The 26133-nt window shown below is 49.3% G+C and overlaps 1 protein-coding gene across 1 annotated transcript in view; it reads left to right on the top strand.

Moving 5' to 3' along the window:
* LOC120836388 (homeobox protein unc-4 homolog) overlaps positions 1 to 26133 on the top strand; it is a gene marked incomplete at its 5' end in the record, with an annotated part of 212849 nt that overhangs the window by 99487 nt on the left and 87229 nt on the right. Inside the window, one exon of the mRNA XM_042294385.1 lies at positions 22931 to 23124. Coding sequence (XP_042150319.1) covers positions 22931 to 23124 — 194 coding nt within the window. The remainder of the gene's footprint in view (positions 1 to 22930; positions 23125 to 26133) is intronic.

Raw genomic sequence — 26133 nt, 5'->3', positions numbered from 1 at the left:
TGTAATCGATAATCGCATGGTTGTATTTTAAGCGGATGGCTATATTTTTCTGTCTGGATGCCTGGATTTTGGTGAGCGCTTCAAAATCAGCCGTCGGAGAGCGCGAGGCCTCTCTGGAGATCCGGCAGACCTGGCGCGGTTTTAACGTCATCATGCCGCGGGAGGCAAAGCGTATCGTAGTTAGGACGTTTGCCACTTGGAGGCGCCAACGCGTCACAATCTCGCTTAATCGAAGTACCCGAGGGCATATCGCGGAGCCGGCGGAGCCGGCGTAGCTGCCTCGAGTGTGCACAATGCCCGACCAACGCGACGAGAGCGGTGGGATGAAATTAGCGAGGTCGAAGACGCCATCACCAGTGGCCATGATGGCCGAGTAGCGATTCGGCCTGGAGTCACCCGTCTGCCTGGTCTTCGTCGTCCGCAACAGGTAGCATAGCTTATTACCGAAACGATCTTACGACAAAACCTAAGAAGAAATGCGTATTCAGGAAGCGAAATTATCGCAAGTTTTTCGTACGCTACATTGAAATCCTACGACCACGTACAGAGGTTTACGCACTTTTGATGATCATATCCAGATCGCTGGCTTACGTCGTCGCAGCGACCAACGTGCATTTCTGTGTGGTCTCTGTGCGCGTCCCGACCTCCAGCTGCGAGAGAAAAGACGAAAAAAAAGTAATTGAATCTGAACGCCGGCCAAGGAGAAAAACGCAGAAACCACGGATACCCGACACCCATTGGGGCCCGTTTAATTGGACATTTAGTGGCATCGATAATGCATCGCACGTACACAATCCCCGCACCGCCCAAACAAGCGTTGGCGGAAAGACTATACATCATACTACAACTAGTGGTGGCCAACTCCGCTGTTACTTTCTTCACCAAAGTAACTCGGTGCTACGTTCAAGCCTAAGTAATCTCTATGAGTGAGCGTACTTCCCGTTGGGGCGCTGCTATTGTCGTCACGACTGTCCGTTGTGGCGCTGCTCGTATTAACACGTTGTCGTCACGACATTCCATCGAAGCTTCCCGGACATCCAGGAGGTGGTTTTTGGTTATCGTTTTATTCACCGTAAAATACATTTTCTCGCGTTATGTGCGAAATATCGGTGTTGGGGAGGCCCTACACTTTAAACCGCTTCATGTTCAAGAAAAAAGTTCAGCCCCAAAGTTTGGTTTTCGTACCCCTTTAAAACTTTGCCGAGCGAAGATAGGAGAGCGCCGAATAGACCCTTTTCAGGACCTCGTCAAGCAACGTCGGCAGTGGCCATTTGTTGGTCATGAAGCGTGTGATTGGATCCGAGTCCTCGCCGAACGCTGACGTCACGCTCGTATCCAATACGAGCTGACTCGAAGTTCACGCCAAACGATGTCACCGCCCTCGTGTCCAATACACGATCAGAGTACGTGCCCAAGCAATGGTGGATCATAGGAGCTACTATAGAACGACACGCGGCGCAGCTCCGTTTACGGACACGGCCGAAAGACCGCGCATGCGCAGGAGCTATGTGGGCAGAAGCGGCCCGGCTCTCCGTGTTTTTGCCATTGCCTCGTGTGGCTCGCGCTCGTTCTTGACGTTGTATAGGGACGCTTTTAGGTTGATTTGTGAGTTTTATTTTCTGCCAACGCATGTGGTATGTTACGTTCGACTCTTTGAGCTCGCTACCCGAGCCGGAACGTCAGAGCGGTATCGAAACAAACTGTGCGTGGACGGCCTTGCCCTCGACGATCCGTACGCCGTAAACGAGGCCTGCTGGAGTTCCGACGTGAAGTTGCTGCCACCGCCGTCGATGGCTCACGTCGTCGTTTATTTAGTTTTTTCGCCAAGCCAGTTCACGGCGGACACGGTGCAGGCGTACAAGTCTCTCGAGGCGGTTTCCGCACTGCCGGTGGGATCAGCAGACTCAGGGTCTGCGGAAGTGTATTTATTAATTGATTAAATGCACGCAGCGTCATTCGAGCCAAGGTATGATATTTTTCACACACTCACGACCACAAGACACGACAAGGAGAAACGCTTTATCCGTTCTGCCACCGAACCCCTTTCGCTTGGTGTCGCGCGCGTAGAGCCAGCAACGAGCGCTTGGCCGGTGCTTTGTGCGCGAACACCGTGGGCTGAGAGGGGGGTGGATACGCGCCTGTACAGTATATTCCCCTCTTCCTCTTAATAAAATAAGAAGAAAAAGGAAATTCTCAGCTTGTCGACGAAGTCTGCGAAGAAGTGACAACTACAGCTCGGTGAGCTTAGGGGTTCACGTTGTGCTTCGACGCGGCGATCCTCGTATTCCCCTCTCCGGAAGACGTCTCAACTCTGCGGTAGTCTCCCGATGCGCTCCCTCTGGAATCCATACGGGAGAACAGATGTGATGTGACGCCAGGGGAGCTATGTTGCGCTTTTTGCACTCCCAGGAGACTTGGAAGAGGGAAGTGACGTCAACGACACCGCAAACGCAGATTGGATGTTGATAGAAGAAAACGAAATCAACACCCAATCTGCGTTTGCTGTGTCGTTGACGTCACTTCCCTCTCCCTAGTCTCCTGGGAGTGCAAAAAGCGCAACATAGCCCCCCAGGCAGGCCCCGCAGCAGCGCGGGACGCGAGGTTGAGCCAGCCGTCTCTTTCGGCCGTTGTGATATTCTGGTTGGATGACGTGATGGGGCATTCTGCCTAGCGTATTGCCGCCCCGAATGCAGCTGGAAGTCCGTATAACGAGTACCGTAAAACCCGAAGAGTAGCTCTAATATATTGTAAGTGTAGTATTTATTTTAGCGGTGCCACCGACCTAGTCCAACCGCTGAAGTGTCGAACTTGAGGTATATTCGAAATGCATCATTAGTAAATATACTTTTCGTAGGCGATGTAGCAGTCTGGCAACAACGCACACACGGAGTGTCAAGCATTCGCTCGACGGTGGAAGTGACGAAGATGCGAATCGAGTGGCAGGAAACCAGACAGCGCAGTCTCAGGAAGAGACAGCGGAAATGGCAGAGGCGACAAGCGGTTAGATCCAGGATCTAAAGTTCAGCGATTACCCATTCCAGAGGGGAAGCCGAAGGGATCCAATATAGTCGAATCCAACAGCCGGTTGTCCATTGGCCGTACACGCTGTCGTTTCGCAAACACGGAAAAAGGCGGCAAGTCGAAAGCGAGGCCCACGCAGTTCCCGGCCAGCTAACCCAAAGGACCACCCGTCTCGAAATGATGCAGCACCGCCGTTCCCTTCCAAGCGACACTCGCGCAGTTCCTTTGTTACGGGATCGGGCTCGGTTAATTCAGTTAGCGACTGCGAAGGCCCTCGTGTGTGAAGAAGGGGGTCTCGGCTGCACACGCCACCGTCTCTTTCCTGGGAGACTCGCCAGCTGAGCGCAGACGAGGGAAAGGGCCCCGAGGAGGGCAGACATTGTGCTCGACCGAGGGCGCAACAATGGAGGCAGCGAGCCGAATATGGCGCCATTCCCGCCACCGCTTTTTCTCTCCTCCCCACTTCACCCTTCAGAGTGGAAGATGTAAAAAGCTGCCCGGAGCCGGTGCACCTTCTCCACCTTGCGACAGTCCGCCACGAACGCCACGAGCCATCCCTGCCAAGACAATGCCGCTTCGGGGTCACGTGACCTTGGCGTTGTCGCGTGGAGCAAGTCGTCACGTGACAAGCTCCGAACGCTGCAGTGGCTAGGATGCCTTTTCTGCGGTCCGTCCTGTAAGGTGAAACCAAGTATACGTAAACTGTTGGTCGTGAGCCCACCTGACGCTCCCCTTCGCGTTCGGCTAGTCGAGGGGAGCGCGGTCACGTGGTCTAGGGCCGGCCTCTGATTGGTCCAGCGTGACCGCGGCTTCGGCGGCACTGTCATCGGCTATGGGGAGGTCCGTGTTGTAGATGCGAGGTCGTTTGTCAGCGGGCAGAGCCTGCAAGAGCAGCCCGGCGGCGTGTCGCGCGGTCTGCCCCGACGCAACTACGCAGCTGTCAGGGAAAGCTCGAGTGAGGAGTTAATTAAAGGACTGGTGAAAACGTTTGTTCTGAGGGCTCGAGCTGCGCCAAGTGCATATATCATCGGCCATTGTGACCCAAGTGCATTAGCAATGGTGTCTGCAGCGCTTTTTCCTCCGGTGCGTTGAACGCGCATTCATTCTTGGTCCCGAGAGTTGATTCTCGTGACGTCGACGCTGACCCATTTCAGGCTAGCGACTGCGTTCATTTCATTCATTTCTCCCTAAGGGCCCCGTGGGGCTGGTTGATACCTGGATGATCGACTGCGATGTAGCCAGCCAGATCGACAGCGACGCTTTTAGAGGCCGTTAATTTTCCGTTTCAAATTAAGTCGGACCGACGACCTGATGGAGCCAGTCAAGCCTAAGCGCCGGCGCTAGACAGCTTTGTGTTATCGGAGGCTAGACCAATCGGAAGAAAGGATGGCTGTTGATGTCGCCGGGGTAGCCAACGCACAAAGACCACGAGCGCGGCGACGACGCCCCTTCGGCGCTCGATCGGCACCGGTCGGACCCAGAAACGCTCGGTCCTGCGGAACAATACAGAGCTCTCGTCCACTCGGTGCCAAACACCGGTCGGAGTTGGCCCCCTTGGCCCAATGTTATCGGGTGCTGGCGGACGACGGCTTCGACTTTCCGAGCGGAGGGACGCGTCTGTCGGACGTCCGCGTTCCACAGCGTGGATTCGACGAGATATTGCGCGGCTGTATGCCGAGTTGCTACTTGGCCATGAGCCGCGTCTTCTATCGCCCAAACGAAACCTGCCCCTCCCAGTCAAAAGAAACGCCGAGCGATGGAGCGGATAATTATTTAAACCAACGGGGTAGGTGCTTGCGCGGCGGACCCGAAGTTGGCCAACGTTTTCCATCCATCAAGACGCCTTTGCACGGAAGGAGGCGTGATCTGCCACGCTGTCTCGTGCCTTCGCTCCAACTCGCAGGATTTCTCATTTTTGATTCCTCTTCTCTTAGCTGTCCTCAACTCGCGTATGCCCCGAGATGGAGCGAAGTGGAGGCTAAACGGGTTCGCCGAGGAACGCAGATGCCGGCAAAGCGATATGTCGCGCCGTTTTCCGAAACCAACGGCTCGACCGGATGTGTAGGATGCGGTATACGTCCCCGCCGAACTCGTGCCGAACGAGCCGATCGGACGTCTGGAAGGGTCAACGACGTAGCGCGTCGCGAAGTTGTCCACGCTCTGCTACGGTCCGTCCCGTCTCTAAGCCCCGAAGTACGGCCTTGTATACGTTAGCGGGCGGCAGCAGCAGCGGCAGCGCGCCGCGCACGAGAGACGCGATAACAAAGAGTAATGACGGCCGTATTAATACCGACAAAACGAGGCGCGATCTCTCACGTATCGTGCGCGGAATCTTGAACAGCTTCGAAAAAGGGGCGGCTCAAACCCCCCCCGCTCGCAATTAATTACGGCCTCCTCCTCGGCGGCTTCGGTTTCGGCAGCGCCGTTGGCTTCTCGCGCGGGGCAACTGTTTGCTCTCCAGAGTTCTTCTTCTTGTTCGAAACGCGTGTTTAGATTCACGCGCCCCAACATTCCCGGCAGCCATCTCGGACTTCGGGATCTTCTTTTTGAGCAACATTCCCAACTCCGAACGGGGTGCGTGGTATCGGCGGGCCGAGCGTGTCGGCGCTGTGCCTGCTGAGATCACGTGGGGCTAAAGCGCGCGTTGCGAAGCCCACGGTTCCTGCGGGTTCAACATCCAATTCCCACCCCGGCCCGTTTCGATGTGGATGAGCATCGTACCGGCGTGCGGTCGTGTATCACTGTAGTGCGTGGTGCACGTCAAAGAACTGTTGCTGTAACAGTTCTTTGACGTGCCCAGTCTCAGCTGAGACACTGTTCTAGCAAACTGACCCAGACGCCCGTTGACGCTGACTGACAAACTTCCCGCTGTCTAAACAAGCGTACAATTACTTTTTAACAATTTTTCGACCCAACATTTACGACGCGCACAAAGAAAGTAACTGTTTCCTCACTAGCAAATGACCCGCGGACTGGAAAGTTGCCAGAGTTTTGTTTTTATTGAATCCAAACAAAGGGCGCTGCAAAGGTTCCTCTTTCTTCGTGACGTCAGAAAAATAGCGTGACGTCACGCCTCTGGAATTGCGGGGACGGAACCTCCATTGCAGCTTCGGTGTTGCAACATTATAATAAGGAGTATTTGAACGTGTCCTTGTAATGTTACTTGAGATGTTTTTTTATTTTTTATTTTATGTAGATCTTTTACTTGCTTCGAATAATGACAAGCCGCAAGCTGGCTTTCTTTATTATTATTATTTTATTTTTTTTTTGCAAAATGATTTCGCAGAATTTGGGCTCGGTAAGCGTGCATTACGAAATGTCTTAGGGGGGTGACTTGATTCGGTGGCGTGCCCAATAATGTGATGTAACTTCGTGACGACTACGTGGTTGTCGCCAATAAAAAAAAACAAAAAAACAAGCAACTCTAAGTAAAACAGGAAATGACGGTGCAATGAGACGAACTTGTGCCTGCAACACTAAAAAAGAAAATCAGCACGCATTTCGCGTCTGTGCACGGAGGGGCGACTCATTCGCGGCGAAGCAGCACCTTACCGCTGCTTCGGATGAGGCGTTCAGAAATACTCTGTACAAGAACACTCGAAGACAGCCGAGAATGGACTGGAAGTTCCCAGAAAAATACACAATTACAAAAGAAAAAAAAAAATGTGGGGAACGAGCTGGGCTTGAACCCGATTTCTCCGTGTCACAGTCGCGCGCGTTGTGAACTTCGCCACACAAGCTGATTGACAGGCCTTGTCCGATTACGCTTGCACTGGGCAGCTGGGCACTGGGAACCATATGCTCAGTTTTAGCGTTCGATTCCTCGATGCTTGAAGCGCGTTAGTTTATAATTTTATATTCCGAGATATCGACCTTCCGCTACAGGTCAACCGATAATCACATCCGCAAGGTTTCAGGCAACCTCGTGCGAGTGCACGTGATCGGCGAGTTCCGGCACCTTTGAATTTGCTCGATGTCTTCGCAGCACTCACGTTTCGATAGACAGCGAGTCGGCCACTCGAAACACACAAAAAAAGCAAAAACAAACAGCGAAAAAATCTGCGTGGGATGTATTCACTCGGAACGTCGTTTGTGAAAATTAATGACCACTGGCGCTTGCTTCACTCGACACAGAAAGGGTAGACCGGCTCGGAGGAAATTATTTATTGCCGGGGGAATCATTAGACGGCAATTACTTTTCTCCCTGCAAGGGCATATCCGCCGACCGTTTAATGAACGTGTTGAAATCAATCAATATTTTGCTGTCGGGGGGTCAGCATGCTCCGCCAGCGGGGAAAGCCGTGTACAGGTAGACATCCATGGGCGTTCGAGGCCAAATTTTGCTCCGAGGATTCTGGACACGCAGCCGGATGTTTTTTTCATCTTTGAGATTGTGTCACGGTTCTTGCTGTGGGTGAAAAATATGATGAGTACACCCTTACGTTACTAAAACCGTAATGAAGTAGCCTTGTACGTTAGTTACACTAGCGCTAGCTGACTCAACCGTGATAGGCCGGAGTTCAACGGCGGCGCTCTAACTGTCATGGAGCAGCTAACGATCACTGAGTTCAAATGAGCTGGCCTACCTTAGTGATACTCCATTTCACCTTATCATGTACCGCAGGAGTGGCTACGACCGCGAACTTCTTATTCTGGGGCACATGCCGGCGGCACAAGCTCTCCCAAACGCTATAAGCTCGCGCTTACAGGTTTCGCGGCGGTAAAACATAAGGTGGAACTGAGTATAACTGGCGGGGGTTCGCCCCAACAGAGCTAAAGGTGGCGGAGTCGGCCGCATCCACGACCTACTGTAATTAGAGTTGGTCGTGGCCGCATCACCACCCATGGCCAGCGTCAGCGAAGCACTTACTATTGCGGAAGATTGGGGGAGGCATCTAGAAAGTATCGTGGCTGCAAATATTGTCCGAAGAGGTAGATTTGTTGCCAGAGCTGTCGCTAAAATAATCACGGCACGTCGCGAAAGTGGAATCTCTGCGAGGGCGGCCATTGTAATGTTGGTGCCGATGAGACTTTTGCTGTGTTTCTCTTGCTTGAATTCGCATGAAACGTTCTAACTGTCGTTTCTTTACTGTAAAAACAACAACAAAAAGTTAGTTTGATTTCCTTTTAAGAGCATTAACCTCTCTCTTGTCCGTCTCCCGACACTATTTTCTGTTCATACCCACAAAAAGATCGCTTTACTTGACGTCACTGGCAACGCGTTACTTTGAAAGTCAGAGTAGGGCCGGATATAAAAGTCGTTCGGCCACGTTTCTTAAAGTCTAGATGCACTATCATGAGCTAAAAGATAAGGCCTGCTCATTACGTCATCGTTAGTGGATCCTTGAAGCAACAGACACGATGAAGCTGGACGAAAAGAAGCGGCAGAGTGACAGACCCCGCACGCTATAGTCGCTGTGAGGCGTTTGACGGCGACGAGGACGGGATCTAGGCGACGCTGCGTGGACTCACTAGTGATGACGTCAGGGGAGGAAAGGCCTTGTCTTCTAGGAGGAATGGAAAGAGGACGACGAGGCGACAGGACGTGAAAGCGAGTTGGTGTGAATACCTTCTTCGCGTCGCAGACAAGCAGGGACTTCATCTCACAAGTTTGAATCAGTGCTGACGAAGGCATAAGCGGAAAGGCGTGGTTTTTGCTTTTTGTGCCTGGGTATTTGTGCACGCAAAGCATTCTGCAGGGCCATACTCTCGTGTCAGTGCCTTTGGCAAGACTAAAGTCTCGGAGAACGAAATAGGTCGTAAGTCCCTGCGACACAACTATAACTATAGGTAAAGATTGGAACCGGTTCCAATCTATACAAACTCTGCAGTGCACCTCCGGAGTGTTTCAAGCGGCAGCAATTAAACAGGGACTCAATATCTTGACATGACCTCTTGTATAGCGCCGATGGCGGTGATTGAAACGGCATACAACATTCTTCTCGTTTTAAAATAAATTGTTTTTCGCGGCTTATAAATTTCAGTGTAGTCAGTCACTACTCGTAATGTTATTTAGAAATAAATTTGTTTCGAGTGAGTACGATTATAATCCCTGGAGAAGGAGAACAAAGGGGGCAATGGAGAAACACAAATCTCCGAACAGAGGGAGGTGACGGGTGCGGGACTGAAAAATCCGCCTGGTCCTGGTATTAAACCAGGGACCTCTCCGTTTCCGGTGGAGCGCTGTACCAACTGAGCAAACGGGCTTTAACAGTTGCCACCAGTCTAACGCCAAGAAGGGTACGCGGCCTAGGCTATGATGATAATGCAATTAACGCAAAGGTGCAAGCGAGCTTGACAAGAATAAGGATAATAATCCCTAGAAAAGGGGAACAAGGAGGACAAAGCACAAACACAAACTCTCGAAGATTTGTGTTTGTTCCTTTATCCCCCCTGTTCCCCTTCTCCAGGGAATATTATCGTTTTTCTTCTCCCGCTCGCTCCCACCTTCGCATAAATTGTATCATCATTATGTCGAGTGAAACCGGCTTTAGGTCGTGAAGTTAAGAACAATGCAAACGTTGTTGCTTGCGAAAAGTGTTGACCAAGTGGTCATTCAGTGAAACATGGACAGTTGTTAGATCGATGGGTTCACCGTAATTTTATTTCGTTGGTTTATCCCGCGAATCCGTGCGTTTCAAGTTGTGAATTGCTCCTGGCCGCCGAACAAAACCGTCCATGCAATTCCCGATACGAGTGTCATCGAGGAGATTATCGATGCGGATTAGCGGTGACTTTCGCGTCAGATTAGTTCGTATCGAGCATGTTCGTTTTGTGCGTGTGTGCTTGTGAGGGTAGGGGGGACTGGGAGGGAGGCGTCAGTTCGACAAAACGGGAGGTCGTCGGCGGAGCAAGGCGGAACTCGCGCAAGGGGGGATTAGCGGTATCGGATTAAGGGAGATCCGATTCAAGCGGGAGGGGCCACGATCGCGGGGCCGCAGTCCCTGTGGGTTTGGATTACATTGATCCTTTGTTGACTATGGCCTGCTGTGTGGCTCTCTTGTGGCCTGTCACCAGTCTGGTAAAGCTATCGGAGATAGAGGGGGCTCTGAATAAAGCGGCCGGCCTTTGAGTTTACGCTGCATTTTGTTAGGTAAAAATTAAATGAAACGCTTTTACGTTCGTAAGTTTGGAAGTAACACATTGTCAGTTGAAGTTGGTTTTTTTCGAGATGTAATGAATTAGATCAGTGCGAGTGTTTGCAATACGTTGCATTTGAGTTCCTCCGCAATGTGAAAAAAAAAGTCGCGATAAAGTTTTGGAAAAAGTAAAGATGGGTGATCTAATTTCCCTTCGCTAGTTATGTCTATGGCTACGTTTACATGGATGCGACAGCAGCGCATCGAATCCAGTTAGCGAATCGAATCCACTTCAACCACTAGCTTTACATGGATTCGGATCGACCAGCAGCGGCACCTCGTGTCGAAGGATCACAACGCAAACCTCGTGACCTTCAGATTGTTTTCGAGGTGTCCGGTTTGCCTAGCGGCAGGCGAAGCAAAGCTCCCGTAATCCCTCGCTCGAGCACTCGACTCGATCCTCTAGCGTATACATGGAGAGTCTCGATTCGGATTGACCATCTCAAACCACCCCATCCCAGGGGATCAGATCGGATCGGATCCGATCCCATCCGAGTTGTTTACATGGACCGATTCGATTCGTTAACTGGATCCGATGCGCTGCAGTCGCATCCATGTAAACGTAGCTTATGTAACAAGGTGTTGCACTGGGCGAGTTGGTGAAAGTTTGACATGGTGGGTGTAGCAGCTTCGAAAAACGAGGACGATAAGAGGGACATACACGACAGGGCAACAGCTCTACTCGCAACTGAAGGGTTTCATTTGAAAATGAAAAGAAAGCACTACGTCAGGAGCATATAACACGATGTGTAATCAAAGAATACGTCCTCCACGTGGCCCGAGATCTAAGTTCTGCAGAAAAGAGAACTCAGAAAAGTGAACTAGAGAATAGCACTTGTGTCGAAATTATACTTCTCAATATATTGGTTCTCCCATTCCGAGCCTACGCTACAGTAAGCATAGACGCCCGGAGAGACCCTTCTTCGAAAACTACTTTCGGCGCCCTGGGTGGGAAAGGGTCAACCCATGCAGCAGGCACGTAGCCAGGGAGGGGGGGGGGGGGGGGGGGCATAGGGACGCCCCCCCCCCCCCTCTACCTACTCTCCCCCCTATCAACACAATTCAGGCTACGTGCCTGCCAGGCAGTCTAGCAACCACGGGAGGGCTCGAAGATGGGAAGTTTGAAGTTGTAGACACTCCAGAAGCGAAACGAGAAGAAACATAAATAGAAACCCGTATAGAGCAAGGTTATTCAAATTTGTGTCGCGGGAATTTAGCCAGTTCATATAAGTAGGAGAGTAAACACTTTGGTTAGTTGGTGATGCATCTTAAATAAAAACGGCGCAAAAAAACAACAACAACAACGAAGGACACGTGGAATAAATTGGACAGGTCAAGCGCTGACTTACTACTAGTTTTACTATAAAAACAAAGAAAAACATAAACCCGCATAATCTAAAACATGCCACTACATTGCTATCATCATCCGATTGCTACAGTCTGTACAATATATGCGATATCTTTTTCATTAAACGCAATTCACGGTGCACTGACGCACGTGCCTGCCTCGTGTTGCCTGATGAGGAATGCTTCCGCGTTATCTCGCGAGAGTCCGATCGGTTGGCGTGTCGCGTCATAACTTCTGTGTCAGCAAATTTCAATGCACACGTCACATCTATATTGCAATGAATTGCAAGATCGCGCTGCAGAACCCGGCGATCCTTGGTTCAATTCCCACCTCTGCCCGTTTCGATCCGGATGAGCATCGTACCGGCGTGCGGTCGTGTATCACTACTGCGTGGTACACGTTAAAGACCCCAGGCTAGCGGTTGTACCATGCACTGCCTAATTTGCTCATCGATAGCTGAGAGACAAGTCGCCCGTTGAGGCAGACTAAGTTCAGACCGTATAAACATAAACACAACCCATTTTTTTTTTTGTTGCAAGGCGTTTTTTGAGCGATTACTTAACTGCCAACGCGTTCTCCTGCAATCTATGGTTAATACGTCAGGCCGGCTGACCAATGTATGCTTTGCTGCATGACAAAGGGATTTTGTATACAATTCCCACTTCGCATTCAAAGAAGCTACTCCTGTGTTTCTTTTCGCAACGTGAAAGCTCGTTTGATCCAAACACCCGAAATCAGATCCAGCTACACCCGCGCCTGTGTGGTGCAGTCTGCTTGTAGCAGCGCCAACGAGACGTTTATTACCACTTTCCTCCTGTGCATAAACAAAAAAAAAAAAAAAGATTTATTGTTTATAGTTTTTTTTTTTTTTTTGTAGCTCGTTGAAGTTCACCTTAACATACTTTCGTAACAAGTTTCAACTGACATTTTGTTTGCATATTACCCACATAGCGCTCTGCAGAAAGCGGATGTAGGTGGTTTTGCGTGATGTTTGGCCCGTGCAGTGTGGCTGGCAACCTCCATGGCCCGATCAATGAACGGCGATTCGACAGTCCAGCAAATGATAAATGACGCGGGCATATTTGTCCAGGCAAAAGAAGAAACCCGACACACAGCAGCGACTGAGAGGCTATCGATGGCAAATCCCGGAGCGTCCGATGGAACGCCGTCATGCGACGTTATTATTATTTTTCCTCTCTGGCCGCCCGCCCATTTGGCGCACAAAGGGCGCCTGCTCGCGTTGATTAGCGTAGCGCGCCAAATGATCCCGCTATCAGATCTGGCCGAAGAGAGAGAGAGAGTGACGTGTTTATTCGGACAAAGGCGAGGCGCTGATTGGCTCCGCACGTCAGAGCGTCGTCCTTCTCTTCCTTAATCGAAGTGGTCACGCAGAGCAGCGCCACGCTCGGCGTGTCGCTCTTCAGACTTCACGCGTTGCCTCGGGCACGAAGGAGCCACGTGTTCGCCGCCCCCCAGAGTCGGCTTCTTGGCGCTATCTGGCTCCCTTCTCGGCGTCTGATTATTCGCCAAATGCGGAGCTGCATGTCGCCAGGCTCGTGATTCAATCGTCTCTGGCTGCGTTGATATCAGTGCTGTACAGAGCGGAGCTCCGAGGAATCCACGTTTTTTATACTTCGTTTCAGCTCATGTCCAGACACAACCGATGTTACAAGCGCGAGCGCGTGGCCCTGAACAGTGCTTACACTGCCATAGCCTCCTCTATGCTCACAAAGCCTGGCAGTTCGACGACGGAGCCATATAGAGTGCCTGGTCCGACAGATTTGGAGCGCCAGGATCTGGTATTAGGGGCGAGATGTTTCGGTGGCGCCCTCGTTCGGTTATCTTTCGTGACGTCATTACCTTGTGTACAACAAGTTCGATGGTGTTTGTAATGAGCATTCCGGAAGCCTGAAATCAGAGCGGTCTCAAAGCAACACTGCCAACACCGTCAAAATCGAGGTTCTTACATTCCTTTTATTACCGTCGATGAGACACCCTTTGATTATACTAACAACAAGTAGGTATTAGTGATGCAAAACTATCGATAAATTGACTATCGATACTATCGATAGTTTTTCCAAAACTATCGATAGTGTCCCAGAACTATCGATAGTCGACTATCGATAGTACTATCGATAGTTTTTCAATAGTCGGCTATCGATAGTTTTTCGATAGTCGACTATCGATAGTTTTTTGATAGTCGACTATCGATAGTACTATCGATAGTTTTTCGATAGTCGACTATCGATGGTTTTTACTATACTGGCGACTAACGATACTATCGCTAGTGCTATCGATAGTCTTGCACCACTATAGTCCGTTACAACTCAAGAAGATAGGTCGAGGGTAAGATGGGCCGGGGAGGAGGAAGCAGACGGAACGCTAAAGAAAGAAGGAGGTTTCCCCGTCTCTTCTCCAGCGGTTCGTCTTCCTCCTCCCCAGCCCGTCTTGCCCTCGCCCTACCGCTCGCCTCCCCCTTCTTCTTTTTTCGCCCAAACCCCCATCTTCGTCATCACTGAAAGCTGAACCAAAGTAGGGATGGTAAGTGCCTGGGCTAGTTGGTGCCCCGTTTGAAAAAAAAATTAAAGTGATAAATAGACAAGAGGGAGCGACGCAAACTACTAGTGTCGCAAAACTATCCATAGTAAACTGTCGACAGTACTATTGATAGGTTTACGATAGTCGACTATCGATTGTTTTCCGATAGTCGATTAACGATAGTTTTCTGATAGTCGACTATCGATAGTTTTTCGATAGTCGACTATCAGTACAATCGATAGTTTTTTGATAGTCGACTATCGATAGTACTATCGAAAGTTTTTCGATAGTCGACTATCGATAGTACTATCGATAGTTTTTCGACAGTCGACTATCGATAGTACTATCGATAGTTTTTTTCACTATCGATAGTCAGATTTCTGGCGACTATCGATACTATCAATAGTACTATCTCTCATGCGCTCTCATGTAGCTACGCAAGGTTGAGCCACACATCCTCCAAAAGTTCGACCTATTGCGAGGGTTGCTATGGAAACAGCTGCGTCGGCTCCGACCAAGCGGGGTAAAAACCGCAATAATTAAAAACGAGCGTGTTGGTGAACAGTTTCGAATACTTGAAAGGATAAAACATCGATATACTTTGTCTCATCCTACGATGGACTAAAGCCCAAAGCAACGGGCCGCCAGGTCCCATCGCATTCGACGCTATACTATGACACGCTTAACATTGATTACGGGTGGACCAATAATGCTCCGAATCCAAAAGCGCCGCATCATTGCTATAGCTTTGACGCTGTGCAAAGAGCCTATATGTCATGGCTTTCTTTGCGATGTAAAATTCTCGAGTCACTCAGTGCTCTTCGATTCGAGCCACTCTGCACCCACCCCCTGATCAGTGATCCCAGACGGCGGATCCGATAGCTGCATCGAAGCGAAATACCGCACAATTTTTAAGGGGCTCGTGATTGGATCTAGCGGTCCGTAGCCTTTGCCTTTAGTCCATCGTATAGGGTGAGACGAAGTATAGGACGGGAACGGAAACAGGACTCCTTTTATTGACTTTCATTTCGTAGGTAAAAACCGCGGTTTCGTTGGAGCAGCGACGTGGCTGTCGCCATAGCAACCCTCGCACTCGGTCGAACTCAACGCGAGTGTGTGAATCGCCCTTAGGACTGCGGCGACCAGCACGCCCATAGAATATACTTTATTTGACCGTACCTTCGAAGAACCGATGCAGTCGACGAGTCACTCAAAGAGCGCCGAGAGCGTCCGTGCGTCCGCCAATTCTACGGGACTGCGTCGTCATCGCCTTCTAATTCAACCAAACGCAGCAAAACGTATACATTTGGTTCGTCTAGATGGAAGAAACCGCGACAACGTGGCAACACATTCGCTGTAAAGTAACAACGAGCCAGCGTAACGTTTAGCTACACGTTGTTCGGCAAAAACGAGAGCATTCAGCCCCTTGCTGTCTGTCTTTCGGTATACAAAGTGGCGACTGAAGCAACATCCTTTAATCTTGTTGTTAGAGCACCAATGTATGGTTTCTAATTCGAAATAGGAATGCACATTTTGTTTCGTCTCGGATACATCTTTCTCGACAGCTGGAGATGCTGCTCTTTACGTTAAGTTTTGCGAAATACTTGGGTGTAACCTAAGCATAGCGATGCATGGAATAATATTGCAACCGTGGTTGTTAGTCTAAAAGCTGGTTGAAGGCTGATTCCCACACTCGCGACCGACTCCGACACAACGTGGTTTTAAGCCTCTTGCGAGTGCCTACGACAGGCAGCGCAGGGATGGCAGTCGTAGGCGGCTTCAAAGCTCGTTGTCTCGGTCGAAACGCACTCCAATGCAAACGTATGAACCATCGTACACGTTACTGAAGCTTAGGTACAAGTCACAAGGACATCAGTGCTTCATTTTAAGCGTGGCTACGGTTTCAAGGCCTGGCACGCGACATACCAGACACGAGTGTTTCGGTGACTTATACGTAACGTAACTTAACGTAAGAAAACAGTGCAGTGTAAATCAGCCTGAAAGGGAATTCGTTTAAAATGTAAGACATGATATGGAACAAAGGGCATCCGATGCTCCGTTAATGAATCGCGGGGACAACAGCACGCACTGTCGTTCAATCGGCGATGAAAACTGTTTTTATTAGGGTGCCTCAATGTGGACATGAAGGCACCCTAGTTTTTATCTTTAGGTATATGTGGGTTGGAACGAAGTAGAGGGTGTGTTCTTTTATATACCTTTTAATTTATTTTCTAAAACAAATTACATAGTCAGCTTTCTTTGTAGTTACCTCGTTGACTTACCTTTTTCACCGTGTTCATCTGGTTTAAATTTTCTTCATAAAACGTCGTGCCGTGTCTCATTTGCGTGTTTAGGGCGCCAAAATGAGCACACGCCGTTCTTCGCAAGAAAAATTATACAGACAATGAAATTTTAAGCGAAAGGTTTCAGAAACCAAATTTCTGAACTAACGTTCTCCTCGTAATTTTAAAATATTTTCAATTTGAGAGACATAACTGAGATGTGCCTGTTTTTGTTTCTGACATTATATTTATTTTTTTAGATGAGTAGATTTTCGCCACAAAGCTGTTAAATTATTCCCTGCCATCTGCCAATTTTTAATCAACTTCTTCCATCAAAATATTCAATTTAAGTAAAGCTTAAAAGAACGGGCACATGACCGATCCTAACGAGAAGTAAAAAAAAGGAGCATGTTTACGCGAGCATAAACATGGAGCACAGAAAAGCGCGCGGTTCGCTGCCCGGCAGTGATGGGGTCGTTATCGCGGCTGTTTGATTGACAGGCCCCGGCTGCAGGAGAAGGTTAGTCTCGTTTTATCGAAACATTCCTCTTTTCTACGTGCGCTTATTCATTACGGCCTAGGCGAGATCTCGGCGCGGATAGCCAGCGTTGACGAGCAGCCGGCGGATGGCGTCGACGGCGGGTGTGAGCTGAGCGTAGAAAATGATTAGTTTGTCAAAATGTCGGCGGCGTCGAAGGAATATCTTCGATCTCTTCCTTCTCGTCGGTTGGAAAGAAGGAGGAAAGGAGAGAAAGAAAAAAGGTTTTCCATCGGCAACCTTGGGCAGCCCTGGCAAATCATGCAGAACGTGAAGTTGTTTATGAAGTTGTTCGTGTTTCAAGTGACGTTGTTTAGATGCCGTTTGTCGGCTTTTAGAATTGTGAAGACAACCAACACACATGGGAGCGGAATATGGCGAATGGCGGTTCACTTTGATCTCCCCGGCGCCATCTTGTCCGAAACTTGCGTGGTCATGACGACCCAACGTTCTTAGATCTATCAGTTCATAGATCTCCACTAAAAAGCGGCCTTCGAAAACGGTTCTTCTCTGTTCCCTGCACGCGAGCAGGTACGGGCGGGCAGAGCCGTGTATAGAGAGAGTTTGGTCAATGGGAGGAGCGGGCAGAGCGAGGGCGTGCACCAGACGCGGAAAGAGGGCTTGACACGCTCCCTTGGCCAACGAGAAGTCGAAAAGAATCCCATAACGGTGGTAGCGAGAAACAGTTTTAATCATAGGTATATGGTTTTAATAAGCGCGTTAGAGTTACAGGTAGAAATCCTTCAATGGTTAAAAATAGGGTGCTGGTGGTGTTTCGATCATGATCATGCAGAAAGATGTAAGAAACGAATGTGCCGATCAAACTCTATTTTGCATGAACAGAGTGTGACCTCTTGGACGGCAGATCCCCGGCCCTCGGCGCCTGACGTACAGTCCCCCGCAATATGAAAGACCCACTGGGAGCGCGTGGCCGAGGCGGTGGCTGGCGGGGGCGCTGCGAGCGCTCCGGGCAATTCAATTCTGCTTCGAGGGGAGGACGCTCACTCGGGACTCAGCACAAACTGATAAGCGCGTTTCGCTCTATCTGAGCCTCGAGTGAGCGTCCTCCCCTCGAAGCAGAATGGAACTGCCCGGAGCACTCGCAGCGTCCCCGCCAGCCACCCCCTCGGCCACGCGCTCCCAGTGGGTCTTTCATATTGCGGGAGACTGTACGTATTATGTAGATCGTTCCGCTAGTCGCGGTCTTCCTCCATGATTTTGGATGACCGTGATTGAAACATAGCGTGCGCCATATTTTCAGTCACCGAGAGTTACTCCGACGCGCTTATTAATTTCGGATTTCGCGATCACCGAGAGGATACTATTTCCGGCTTCTGGCTGGCCACATCCGAATTTGTGAAGACGCCCTGGAACACGCCCAGCACGCTTTCGGCCAATGGCGACTCCTCATTCGACTCCCATGCTTCCCCGTGAATGACCAAACTCTCTGTACATACGACTCTGCGGGCGGACAGCGTTCCTGGCGCCACCTGTGGCCCATGTAACGCGTCCACTGGAAACGGAGAAGGACCGCTTTCGAACGGCGCTCATTCTGCGCAAACGTCTGGTCCAACTCTATGTTTACCATACAAAGTCACTTGTCCACCGCAGGCAATGCGCATCTAACGTTCCGGCGTTTCTGTCGCCTCGGTCCATCGGGAGGGTAGCCTATAGCGAGCGCTAGAGTCACTAAATGAGCTGCGCTTAGAGTATCGGCACTCCGTTCCCCGACATTGTTGTGGGCGCCGCCATTTTGGTTCGAATGCAGAGCACGCGGAACTGCCGATCGTCATGATTCAAAAGTGCGACTCCCCCGCATTAGATTCGGTGTTAGGAAGCGCATGTAATATATTGCTTTGCTTTGTCGCGAACTGTTTAAACATTTGTGGAGGACGGAAAAGCGTTTCCTGTGATTTCAGATAAAGCTTCTGATAACTGGCAGCCATGATTTTAAGCACCAAGATGCGTAAGTGTCGTTACTCTGAAGTGTAGCTTATTTGGTGGCACTGGCGAGCGCCACCGAGGGAACGGGCGACGAAAAGGCGCCTTCTATAGGAAGCTGGTCAACTGACTTTAATTATAGAAACGTTGCTCGCACCAGCCTTCGCTGCGATAGAGCCTCTTGAAAAGTTTTTGGCCAGCCGTGGCTGCAGCGTCGATTATCCGACACCTGGAGCATGTACTTTGAGCATGCAATGAACAAGAGTGCCCACGTCAGTGGTCGGCGTCACCTAGGATTCAATCCTACGCTTTGCGCAGGAAGCGACGCCCAAATTTATGAAGGCCTCCAGTGTTGCTCGATGAACTTTGGAAAACGGTCAACTTATGGGGAGCACCGGCTCAGCCTTTTGCTTAAAATACTCGCGATTTGAAAGACGCGCGTCCCCGTTTCTCTGTTTCACGTTTTCGCCGCCAGGCCGCGGAAGTTATCGCGCCACATTAGAGCGTGACGTTAGAGCCTACGCGGGTCAAACGTCACGCCACTGCGCGGTGGCGCTGTGGTTGGCGCGTGCGCAGACGCGTCGCCTCACGTGATTTCTGCGCAGGCGGAGTGTCCGTGTGGGCACACGCGGGCCTGTTTGTAAACAGTGTGCTGGTGTGCATAAGACGGTCAGTCCCGAGCAAAGAGAGCGCCAACACCGATCCCCCCTGGCTGCGCGTCGCTGCCTTTCGCCGCCGCCGACCGCAGCGCCACCGAGCAGCGGTCGTTACCGCGAAGTATGCGCAAAGTGTTGTATGCGCTACAGGGGGAAAAAAAAGTGATGAAATAGGTATGCTTGGGAGAAGAGCGTGTTGGTTTAAGTCATGGATGAAGAAAGAATAAAACAATTAAAACAGGGACAACACAACCACATGAAAGATATGGTTGTGTTGTCCCTGTTTTAATTGTTTTATTCTTTCTTCATCCATGATGAAATAGGTATACGCGTTACTTGGAAATTGAAGAAAGGGGGTGAGGACCTGCGTTTCCTCAAAATAAAAGAAACAGTCACCGATGAAAGATGTTACTTTTGCACTACAATTTTTTTTTTCTATATTTTCTTAATTAAAACGTATTACATTTTTGATTATACAGGTATGCCTAGGCGCTATATTACGTGAAAGTGGGAGTGTTTGCATGGGGAAAAGAGAGGCAACATCTTGAAGGTATGTGGAATGAAGTGAAGAGTTCGCGTAACTCAATGTCGGAAAACGGAAAAAAAAAAAATGTAAGCGTAATTTCTGAAGGTTTGGGAAGATGTAACGGAGTAACGTAAATATAGGTTACCCGTTACTTAAAGTAAGTACCGTAAGCACGTTACCCGCTGCTGTTCAGAAAAAGTAACGAGTAGGTTACTACATTAGCGAAAAAAGACAGCGTTCGTTGTAAGGCGCCGACGCCAGCAGCGCCGAATGCGCGTGCCCAGAGAACCAAGCCGAAGAAGAGATTTGGCGAAGGGTTGGTCTGGCAGCCGTAGGAGGCTGCGGTCGTAATGAGCGGCTATGAGCAGTCTTCTTAGCACTGACAGCCGCCTCATTAGACAGATTCCGGCGGCCGGCTGGTGGGGACGCACCTTCCTCACTTCTTTTAGTTGTCTTTTTTTTTTTCTTTTCGGTGTTTACAATATTTATTGCGCTTGTTTCGCGCTTCCCCCTCTGGGTTTTCTTGGAAGCCCTCACTCGCTGCTACGCTCGCTTATTTACAGTGTTGTCCACTTTTTCTGCCGCCTCCATTTCGGCCCTGTCAGATCGACGCGCGCAATACTTCGTTTTCTTTTTTTCTTTTGTGTGTGTGTCTGTTACACTCTGAGGGTTTTGACAGTGACGGCGTGTCGGCACCCGACGGGTTCTTATTGTTTTCTCGTTAAACTCCTTTACGCCTAGGAAGAACTAATAGAAACACATATAAGAGGCTCGATCAAAATCGTTTCGTTGCTCGGTATGCACGCCCGTTTTTGTAACAGGAATGGCTGTCCGCTGATGGCTCCTTCTCGCTCTTTAAGCCGCCGACACGCTGCTCTCAAATAACGCAAAAGAGAGTCCGCACACATCGTCTGAAACCGTTTTTTTTTCCCCTCCTTGTATAACTGTTTTCGAATTGGTCGCAGAAACAGCGACCTTTTCTTTCGAAGTAAATGGACCTTTTCCAAATACCGACGGCACCAGGCGGTGGCTGCACGAACTAAAAATCAAGGAAGTGACCTACCTGCGCTACCATCGATAATGGGAGCTACGTTACCAGTTGCTTCGCTCTCTGAGCAACGTCGCGTGCCCAACGCAACGAGGTAGGCCTAGCGCGACTTTAAAGAAGGAAATCCGTAGCGTCCACCCAAACGTCGTGTTTTTCTTTCCGTCCACTTTCTTTTTTTGTGTAACACAATTATATATATGCTGCAATTACGTGTTCTACTCGTCAATTCACAGCCTCATTCCGAATTTCCTCGATTTTTTCGTGCCGACTTCCACCACTTGGCATCGGGCGCTCGCGCGTGCGCAGAACGCTTCTCGGAAAAGGTCCATTGGTGAGAGAATTGATGTGTCACTTGACGAAAATCTTCCCGCTAAATTTAGCGCTGCAACTGAACGGTTGTATTGGTCACGTGACGTCGATTTTCACCGCTAGGCACTTTCCGATGATATTGAGAATATTTACTTCGCGTTCTGGAAATTCAATCTAGGTTAGCGGTTTAATTTGAAATTAAATCACCGAAGACTAACTCCAAGCGTGACAAAAATTGTTTAGGATTGCTAAACTTTATTATTACCTCACTATACTCAGCGTGAATGTTGACAAGGCCGTGTTACGTGGGGTCGAATTTTTTACGCGAAGTATCGAATTTAAGGGGGAATTCGGAACACGCTCGCCAAAATGTCGAATGAATTCGGTGTCTGTAGACGGCTCAAGCTGGCTATGATTACCTGTTCAACTGGATTTTATATGGAAATGGGAACAGTTTTTCTGTTCCATTTCGTACGCTTGAAAAGCCCAATTTTGTTTTATGGGCTTGCTCGAGTCGTTTTTATTGATCTAACAAAATGGTAATACTTCCAATGGGCCAACCATAAAGTAATATGGTGTAACGTAAAGAGTGGGCATTCCCATAGGCCCAAGCGGCTCACTCGACTGTCAGCGTACCTAGCGGCTGTTGTGAAGTTGGTCTCGGCTTCCTGTTTAGACGCTTGCGGTCACTACAAAGATAGGGACATAGATGGCTGCTAACTGAATGGGTGAATAACTAATATCGTTGATTCCGTTCGTATCAGGCGGTAGCTAGCACCACTTAATCTACCGGGACTAACTAGAATTATGAATTTAGGTAGAAATCGCACGCGTACATTCAATATTCTAGAGCTGATCGTGCACCAATATGCGATATAAAATTCAAGCCGCCGCACTTAACCGATAAAAGAAGGGGGCAACCGAACAACAAGGTGGGGGAGTAATGCTCAAATATTTAATGTGACCTGAAAGACAACTACAACAAAAATAACTGTTCTGCAGGCGTCCGTAGAAATGTGTTCTGCGTTTCACCGTAAGGGCGAGCAAAGGAGGAGCGATTCGAGGGCGAGCTCGACGCTTCAGACGAACCCGTAATGCACGCACTCTCGCGAAGTGAAAGCGTTGTTTGAGAAAACACGTCATGTTTGGAGCGTCAGCTCGCTCCAATTTATGGGAAACAGGAAAAAACTTTTCGGTGACGCAACTGACGCTCGAGAGACGCTCGAAACACCCTCCACGTGGTTGCGCTTGAACCTTACTTTGGCCACAAACAAAGACCGTCGGGAAATTCACACGATGACGGCAACAGCACGACGCATCTGACCCCCACCCCAACCCTGGCTGCCGTTTATGGCATCGTTATAGCGGCTGCCAAGTCGTGTCTCTTGCCAAAGCCACAGTCACAGTCGTCGCAATATTTTGTTTGAAAAGGTTCGAAACTACTGATAGTTTCAGAAATATGTAAATTAAGTGAAGCTATTTCTTAATGGCACAACGCCACTGCGCCAGGTAGAGGATGTTCTCACGTAAGCCGTGTATTTCGGTTGAGTTGACGACTCATTTGCCCCTTTGACTCCTTCGCAGACGCCGAGTCGGACAAAGATGGCGGCGGTAGCAATGGCGGCGGAGGCGGCGGCAAGCGGCGGCGGACCCGGACCAACTTCAACGGCTGGCAGCTGGAGGAACTCGAGAAGGCCTTCGAAGCGAGCCACTACCCCGACGTGTTCATGCGGGAAGCCCTCGCCATGCGATTGGACCTCATCGAGTCACGTGTTCAAGTAGGTCACTTCCGGTCACGTGCCCGTCCTCGTCCGTTTCGCTAAGGGTGGGGGTTCTTACAAAACAGGAACGATAGCTCGTTTCTTGTTCATTCCTTCTTAACTTTGGAACAAGTTACCAGCTGCGGGGGATCAAAAGGAATGTGTTTCTGTTACATTTCTAAGATGGGAACGGGTCGATGCATTAACGTTACAGTTGCGTACTTTACTGAAATATTCTGCCGGATAACTCGTAAATGAAATAAAGCGAGCGAGTGAAAATCTGCACATTAAACTACGCGTCAAGTCCCCACAGTCATATGTGTTACAGTTCTTCATTTTTGACTCTCTCTCGGACACTTCCTCATCCCTCGAAGCTAGGTGGTTGAAATAGTCGTTAATAACAAGTCTAAATGCCTACTAAATTCGGGTAGAATCGCAGAATGGAACGTCGTTCTTCCCAGCTTCGAAAACGTAACGTATTTCCGTTCCGCCGATTCAAGATGAAACGGCGGTGGAGCTCTATTCTCCTTCAAGGAAACACGTTCCAGGAACGTCGTATCTCGAAACGCCGTTGCGTACAACACTGGTGGAAGGCCTGACCTGCCTCTGAAAGGGTGCACTGACACTCGTGGGAGATAATTTTCGTTCTGGTTCACGGAAAGCTCGATGTAACGAAAATTCCGACATAACGAAGACCTGAACCCCGTAACTGCAATATCGCTGTCTCAAGGTTTGGGTTTTCAGGACGATCACACGGAAAGTCCATCGCCCTAGGGTAGCAAAATATGGCGGAAGAACGTTTTCAATTTGTAATGACGCCAATTTAATAAAAGGACCAAATGCAAACTCCACTTACACAAATATGTAGAAAAAAACAACACTAGAAAGAAACCGAATGAAAGACCGATGCTAAATTTTGCAAGTTCTTGCTACCTCCTCGGTTCTCGGCTACTATGCTTTCTAAAAAATCTTACGTTTAAGCATATTTTCGGACAGGGCTCAGGCGTCTTTTTCGAGACAATGTCATCTACTAGCGCAGAAAATAAGGTTTTGGAAATTTATTTTAGAGCACTGATTTGGGGGAAGGGGGGGGGGGGGGGGGGGGGGAGCTTCAGGCCAGTGCAAGCAACCACGGAGCTAAAACACCTAAGATATTATAACTAAAACAAACACAAGAGACCAGCATGCATTGCTCAAACAGTATTGTGCTAAGATTTGTGCACGATTTGAGAAGCGCACATGTTTTGATGATGGTTCACAAATTTGCTGGTATGATAAATCTAGTTTGGCATGTGATGATACATTATGATTGTGTTATACTTCGTTTCATAACTTGCCACAGAGGGGAAAGCCTCTTCGTTTTAAGATAGCACACTCTTTCAAAGTATGTAGGTACAGCATACAAAACACGTTTACATACCGTGAGAAGTTCTTGAACGCAAGAAATATCATGAGTCGCACCTGGACAATAATTCAGTCTAAAATGAGAATTCCCTTTTTCCTCTCGATTAACGTTTTACTGTCTCAAGCATATATTATTACGAAAAGTATTTTTGTTGCACCAACTTGAAAAAGTAGCAAATGCCTAAACTGCGTAGAAGACGGAAAAAATTGCACATCAAACGTTTTACATGGAGTCACAGTGATCAAGCGGAGCATATGCAGCTATACATGAATGGATGGTGGGATGGGTGGATGCATAACGGCTGTTCCCTTTGAATCGGACGGTGAGTTGCGCCACCTAGCCAAATAGTATTTTTAGCTCCAGACTAATTAATGTTTAAGCCCATTTATTCAGATTTCACCTCCATCCGTTCCTTGATTTTAGCCACCATTCCTCTCATCTTTTTTTGGTGAGCTCTACTCCTTCGATAAGTTTAGTTTCAGCGCGGTCTCTTCGAAGGACCTGAGAAGGTCAGCCATTTTGGGCGATTTCCTCGGGTGGCCGAGCCCGTTAATTCCATAATGACATGCTCTGGCGTTTTGATTCCCATGCCGCATAAAATGCACGTTGTATCCATTCTTCGGTGTTTGATCCGTCCTGGTTCTGAAAACAGCTGTCCTAGCCTCAAACAAAAACGCTGTGCTTCCTTTAGAGTTATCAAATATCCCCTCCTATTCAATATTCATTTGTCTTGCCCTCTACCTTTGTAGCCATGACCGTCAGTGCAGCGCCATCCGGTCTCATAAAACACACGCAGAAAGCAGCCACTGTTCAGATCCCCCAATATCACACGTCCTTACAACGTGCTAGATGCTTCCAGAGGCGGTGCACCAACAAGCGCGAGTGAGCGATGGCGAGAGGGCCACTTTGCAGAGAAAGCATGCGGATGATCGACATCTTGAGCAGATTGCCGCGTGAGGCGATCTGCTTCGAGGGTACACGACGAGGCGGTCCATCTTCTCAAGCGGCTCCCTGACCGGCCGTCCGAGCGGTGTTTATTTACAGCGCCGGGGCCGGCCCCCTCGTCAAAGTCAAAAACGGCACCGATTCGCGTAATCACCACCTTGCCCAAGCCGCTCGCGTTCGACGCGGATCGCTTCCCAAAGACAAACTGGCAACAACACGAAACATTGCGGGCGATTGAGACGGGCCACAATCATGTCCGAGCCCCAAGTGGTCCCAGGGACGATTGATATAACAACACAAAGCGTATAGGATGGTTCCTATCAAACAGCCGGGAGAGGGACATGTGTACACGCGAAAAAGGAATAAAAAAAAAATGGCGTCGAAGCTAAGCGTCGCAGGCGATTGATAGCAAGAGCAAAAGCAAAGCACGGAGAATGGATCGCGCATATACGCCAGAAAAAGGCGGACGAACGCTGGAAAAGATTAAACGCGGAGGGCGTTGATGACTAAATATATATATATATAGCAGACGATAGAAGGTATGTGCGAAGACGAAGCAATAAAAACAAGATGGCGTCGGGTAAACGCGAGCAGACGTCAGCCTGGAGCGGCGTGTTTGTGCCTTTTCTGCACGCACGAGAAATGGCGCTCGCTTTTATCCGAGTTTTGTTTGGCCG

The sequence above is a fragment of the Ixodes scapularis genome, unplaced genomic scaffold (genome assembly GCF_016920785.2).
Source record: "Ixodes scapularis isolate PalLabHiFi unplaced genomic scaffold, ASM1692078v2 PGA_scaffold6__148_contigs__length_123643588, whole genome shotgun sequence".
Lineage (NCBI taxonomy): Eukaryota > Metazoa > Arthropoda > Arachnida > Ixodida > Ixodidae > Ixodes > Ixodes scapularis.
Note: the sequence above shows the minus strand (reverse complement) of the source record. Positions and strands in the feature narration are given on the sequence as shown.